The sequence below is a fragment of the Pundamilia nyererei genome, unplaced genomic scaffold (assembly GCF_000239375.1).
Source record: "Pundamilia nyererei isolate P.nyererei 1_Seehausen unplaced genomic scaffold, PunNye1.0 scaffold00483, whole genome shotgun sequence".
NCBI classification, from domain to species: Eukaryota; Metazoa; Chordata; class Actinopteri; order Cichliformes; family Cichlidae; genus Pundamilia; species Pundamilia nyererei.
In genome coordinates this window covers 154,653-160,696 of record NW_005187884.1, presented here as the reverse complement: position 1 = coordinate 160,696, position 6,044 = coordinate 154,653, and the positions used below count along the sequence as shown (strand labels likewise).

The following is a 6,044-nucleotide window of genomic DNA, read 5'->3' as shown; positions in this document are numbered from 1 at the left end:
AATTTTTGCATTCTTTTAAATATACCACAATCAGAATACTTTAATAATCAATAAGGTAACTATGTATGTAAAATAATGAACCAGCTAGCGATTGTCAAATGGACATCAATATTCTGCATTCAAAATGCAATAAAACTAAATTTTCTACATCAACTATCGTCCCAAAGTTGAGCATTTTTAATGCCTAAAAAGAACCAGATTCAGTCGTCTCAAACAAGCCTGGAAAGGGAATGTTCAAATTATATGAGGTGTGTGTATGTGCAATTACGTACAGCTTTCAGACCACTCTAAATGACAACTGATCTATTTTTTTCTACTCTTGGCTCTAAATGATGTCACTAAGAGAGGATTTCCCTAATATGGTCGTCTCGCACAGCTCTTTTTGGAAATCCACAAAAGTTGATTCTGTTCAGTTATGCTAGTTTAAGTCATTATGCAAATGTACACTTTATAAGATTGGGGAAACCTGCAGTCAGCTGAGACCGAAGAAGTCACCTGGATGAGTGACAAAAAGTTTCTCCCACTGAAAACGTTGCGTCCAGATGAACAGAATCAGCTTTTGGGGATTTTCTTCCCTGGATGATTGAGCATCCATCAAGTGTGTTTTTCACCAGAGATTTTTCTTCACGTTTCGCTTCACGAATCTTCACCTTCTGGTTGTCCTGACAATTTGACTGCCTGAAGTAAGTCCTACTATTATCCCAGAGGACCAAAGGAGGAAATGCCGGGGTTTCAGTGCTGGAACTGTCCCACTGATTATCATGGGGAATGTGAGGCGCTTAGTCAGTGATATGGACGAGCTCGGTGAGCTGATTAAGACTCAGAGGGAACACCGTTAGTGGAGTTTGATGTGCTCCTTGCAGACGTTGTCATGGCAGCAACCAGAAATGTGGAAGGATTGTGATTGAAAAGTAGTCTCCTCTCGAGCACGCTGCTGCGAAGGAGCGTTTCAGTGGCGTGAATATTAAAGCGCATGCTGAATGCATTAACATGCCTGAGAGAGTTCGTCATATCATTGAATTCAGTTTGAATCCCCGCACTTGGGATGTCTTCCTCAACTGACGAAGGTCCTCCAAATGACCGTGGCTGTGTGTGGTAAATGGCTATGGATAATTAATGGACCCAGACCATCCTCTGCACCACTCAGCGGACATGCAGCCGAACTCCTTTTTCTCACTCTTTTATCTCCTCAGAAACATGGACACATACAGAAAGTCTTTACCACCTCATAACACATTCCTTTTACGTTTAAGCTGCTCATTGTATGATATAAGATTTTTACATTTTTATAATTTTACTTTTATTGTAAGGTGTTTTTATTGTTTTCGCTCTTGCAGTGGTGAATTTTGACATAAATAAAGCATTTCTTTTTATTAGATGTTGGTGAAGAAGATCGTCGGTTGTGTTTCACGTATTTGACACGTTGCTAGCTGTTGTAGTTTGTTCTCCATTGTAAAATGATGTTAGACTGATCCTGTATGTAACTGGTTTTGATGTTTACGTGTGTGTGTGTGTGTGTGTGTGTGTGTGTGTGTGTGTGTGTGTGTGTGTGTGTGTGTGTGTGTGTTTCAGGCCCGACCCCATGGTTCCTCCGTTTGCAGCTGGAGGAGCAGATCTGGATCCCTTTGGGTGAGTCTGTCTCTTCCTGTCATGTTTAAATCCTTTAAATCTGTTTATGGAATTCAATCTCAGACATGCATTTAAGCATTCTCCTGGGTTTTCCCTAATCTGGGATTTGAGGATGAACAGTCGGCCCTCACAGCAGCGGACAGCTCTGGATTACTGGCGCGTGTCCAGCTGAAAGCGAAGCTTTAAGCTCAGATGTCAGAGAGTCGCAGAAAAGATGACAAACAAAAGCAGCTGCAGACTCAGAATCTAAGTTTAGTTTTAACATTAATTTTTTATCAGCTCGAGCTTTTCTATTGTGCTAACACAAGCTTTGTATTGAAGTACCTTCCACCAGGACACTTTTTAAATCACTGAAGGTTAATCTCATCTCCTTGTTTCCCCATATGTAGCTTTAAGTATCAGCTTGTCAAAATACCTCACTGTAATGTGGAAGTAAAGCAAATTAATCAAACCCAAGTTTTTGTTGAAAGCTGCCCTTTAATAACTGATTGATATTTTTACCCCAGGAGTATGCAGGCATTACTCTTCTACAATTAGTCCAGGTAGTGGCACCAGTATAAATTTCATAAAGAGAGCTATTGCTTGGCATACAGGGTTCAAAATCAAACATATTTTAGTCAGAAAAAGATATTAACATTTAAAAGATCTCTACAAGTCGCACTATATATGATTCAGGGACTCTTCGCTTCTATGTAAACATGAAAACCTGGTTAAAACACACCTGTGGTCATAGGTGCTCAATGCTTGTCTTGCTTTGTTGCGCTTTCGTCACGTTTGTAATGTTGGTATGTTTGTGCTTTATGGTTTTTAGAGACTAAATTTAGCCCGTGCAGAAGGCGGCTGATGGCACATTGTTTTTTACAGTATAGATGTTATAAAAGATGGACATAGTTACTGTGACATCACCCACTCTTAAAACCTCGCCCTAATTATTTTTGCTGTCAGCACTTGGTGTTGTGTAACCAGATGAGACTAGCAAGGTTAATGAGAGTAACAGACAAATCTGAAGGTAATGGGCGAACACTGGACAGTCCTCTTATTTTTCTTTAAAAGTGACCATAATTTACAAAATGATCTCCCTGTTTTATTCAGTATGACCTGAAACAGGCGACTCAGCCCATGAAATCTCCAGGAAAGTGTTTAATGAGGTCTCAGAGAGTGCCGTTTTCCCACAGACTTCTTTATAACCACCAGGAGTCGTCTCCTTCTGGCCATTAGAAATAAAGTTTTCTTAAGACACTTTAACATCAACTTCCCTTTTCAGACTCGAACGAAGCAAACATCTCCAAACTGAGTCGCAGCTATTATGTAACTAGTTTTCTTACAGTTTTTAATAATTGCTAAACTCAACCCCACCTTAAGATTTTTCTGGTTCACTTACAAGGTGAGCTTTTGGCCGAGCCCTGCAGAAGAGCCAATAAGGCCCATGAGAGGTTTTTAATGGCAGCCAAGTGATCCAGTATGACCCACAGCACATGTACACAATGTAAAAAGGGCAGAGGGCATCCATTTGTATATGTTTTTGGGTTGTGTTGCAAGATGTTATTCCCCCCTAACCTGTGCATCAAGTACACTGATAAAGTGGGCGTGTTTAAAAACCAACTCAAGGTGGACTTTATTTGTTGTGTTTAGTGTGTATTAGCGTTTTGTTCTTTGATTTGATTTCTGTACTGGGGAGCTCTTTACGACGTCTGTTTTTGAAACAGTCTTGTTTGGATGTCGAGCGTGGTGTAAGCTGGATAATACTTTTGAAACCGCCGCTCCGCGGTGGGTGGTTTTTAGCTCCGTCGTCATCCATTACAATCATGAAAGTACAACTTGTTTAGGATTTTTTTTTATGTTTTAATAACATTAATGTTACTTAACTAGTGATTTATTTTTAAACACTTTCAGATAAAACCTGTAGCCTGTTTATCTTTGACAAAGTCAACAAAACCAGCTGACACGTGTCCTTCTCTTGAATCTCTGAACTCCGCCTCCCCTCCTCAGGTCTCGCGGCGGTGGTGGGATGATAGTCGACCCCTTGAGGTCAGGTTATCCTCGCTCTGGCTTTGACCCGTCTAGTGGGATACCAGACATTCTGCCTCCTGGAGCCGTTCCCCCAGGAGCTCGCTTCGATCCGTTTGGACCCGTCGGACGTCACAGACCAGGGTGAGACACACACACACACACACACACACACACACGCCTCCATCTGTCTGCACTAATTCAGGCTGTAACAGCTCCTCAGCTGTGAGGCTCCACTGAACCTCTCAAAGGGTCAAAGACACTTTGAATTTCGACATAAAATAAATTCTCAAAAAAAAAAGATCTTATCTTTCAACTTGATCAAAAATCCAAATCCAAGAGCAGCGTTAAATCAGTCAGTGGTCTTATTAAAGTTTTTTTTTTTTTACTTCTCAGCTGCAGCTTCACCAGATTTAATTCAGCAGAAATGAAACACAACAAAGCTGCACCCATTTTAATCTCAGTAATACCAGATGGCCTCTCCATTTTAGCAATTTAAAGAGTTTTGAGGAGCCACCTTACATAATGGAGGCAGCTCTTGACTCTGTGTCAATCCAAATAAAGGCTTATAATGGTTACAACATCTTAGATTTGTATGATTTACTCCACTGAAAGATACATTCTTCACAGAACAAATAAAATTGAAAGCAGCTTTGAAGCAAATTAAATACAACAGTTGTGTATTTTCTTATGTATTACAGAAACATTTGGTGCCATTTTCAAGATTCATTGTAAAATAAAACTTTGCATAGTTGCCTTAAAGTTGTTGTTTTTGATATAAACGTGAAGATAATGACAGGAAAAAAAGTATATTAGTCACCTTCCAGCCTCATTTATAGACACAGATTTTAGTGACTCTATAGCTAAATAGACTAATAAACCCGATTTAATAAACAAGTAAAGGTTGCCTGTTGTCCTGGAAAAAAAACCCGTCTTAGTTCTGTAGTAAGATTGTGTGTTTAAAGTTCCAGTCGCTCGGTGTCAGTCCAACAGCCGTGACCGTCCAGCTCAAGTTCCTGCTGGAGAGGCAGAGGAGTCCCCAGCAGCATTTTCAGCAAATGCAATGAAGCAAAGCAAAATCGCCTGCTTGGCATTTATCTAGCTCCAAACTGATATAGATGAAACTCACAAATGAGACAACCATAAGGAAAATAATTAGATGAAGGATGCCTCTGTTTGCAGCCTTAAGTGCTGTGAGTGTGCAGAAATGCATACATAGTTTTTCAATCTGCTTCTGTTATGAAGCTTTTCAGCCCAAAATAAAGGACAGAAAGCACTAAAGAGGGTTTAATTGTTAGAGTCTCTGCTTTGTGTTGTGAACAACTGAAATCAGTGCAACAAGAACTTTTGTGCTTTCCAGGTTGACTGTGCATTATCTTGAATTATAAAGGAGACATACCGAAAACTTTTCCAAATAAAATAGCAAAAATCAGTCCAACAGCAGGCAGTGGACTCCACTAATCATTGGCAGGCGGTGTATTTGCTCCATTACCTCCATTTTTATTCAGCTGAGCACTTGGTTACTCCTCATTCACCAAATCACACACACATTCATACAGCACTTTTATCTATGTCCAATCTGTGCACTCACACTCGATCCTTGCCCAAGTAGACTTAAGACGTGTGCACAGCAGGAGTCGGGGATCGAACCACCCACCTTCCACTGGCTACAGTAACAACAGCTCTGTGTGTTTCTCTTGTTTTTGTTTTTTAGGCCGGATCCAGACCACATGCCCCCTCCTGGCTACGATGACATGTTCATGTAGTACCCTGGATTGTTTCCCGATTTTCTACTTCCTGTTTGCTATTTACATCAGCATCTTTTCCTCCAGCCGATAGCAGCCGCCTTCTCCTCTCTGAGGGTTTGGTTTCATCCGTGTTTGTGGCCTGAAGATTTTCATTTTTCTCTTTTTGAGAAGGAGGGTTCGTTTTCTGATTGCTCATTTCATATGAATTAAATCTTTAGGATGCAAACTGACATAACAAAAACCCAGTTACTGCTGTCTCAAATATCCGTGACTTTGAAATGAAAAAGTTGCTCCAATGTAAAAGAGCCCCTAAAAGAACAATGCCATACAGATGAAGGTTTATGCCATTGCACATAATAAACTCATATTTTGTCTTTTATACTGACATCTGAACATTGCTGAGCAGTATTATTTTGTGAAGTAATGAGGTGACATTTGGCTGCAGGGCGAGATCTGCGAGTCTGGAGATTACTGCATAAATGAAAAATCTCACCTTTGATCAACAGAACCACCGAGATGCTTAAATCTAAAAACACGTACGAGTGAAAACCCCTCTCTCTGCCCTTTGCTTCCTAAATAATAGATCCCATCAAACTCCATCTACCAGTTTATTAATAAAAGAGTGCTTCTTCTTTTTCATTTTTGATGTGAAAATATTAA

The 6,044-nt window shown here is 40.2% G+C and overlaps 1 protein-coding gene across 1 annotated transcript in view; it reads left to right on the top strand.

Annotated features, from left to right (window-relative positions):
- Positions 1-6,038, top strand: part of psmf1 (proteasome inhibitor subunit 1) — a 12,899-nt gene extending 6,861 nt beyond the window's left edge. The window contains exons 6-8 of the mRNA XM_013916145.1: positions 1,573-1,629; positions 3,619-3,780; positions 5,351-6,038. Coding sequence (XP_013771599.1) covers positions 1,573-1,629; positions 3,619-3,780; positions 5,351-5,402 — 271 coding nt within the window. The 3' untranslated portion in view covers positions 5,403-6,038. The remainder of the gene's footprint in view (positions 1-1,572; positions 1,630-3,618; positions 3,781-5,350) is intronic.
- Positions 6,039-6,044: the final 6 nt, after the last annotated feature.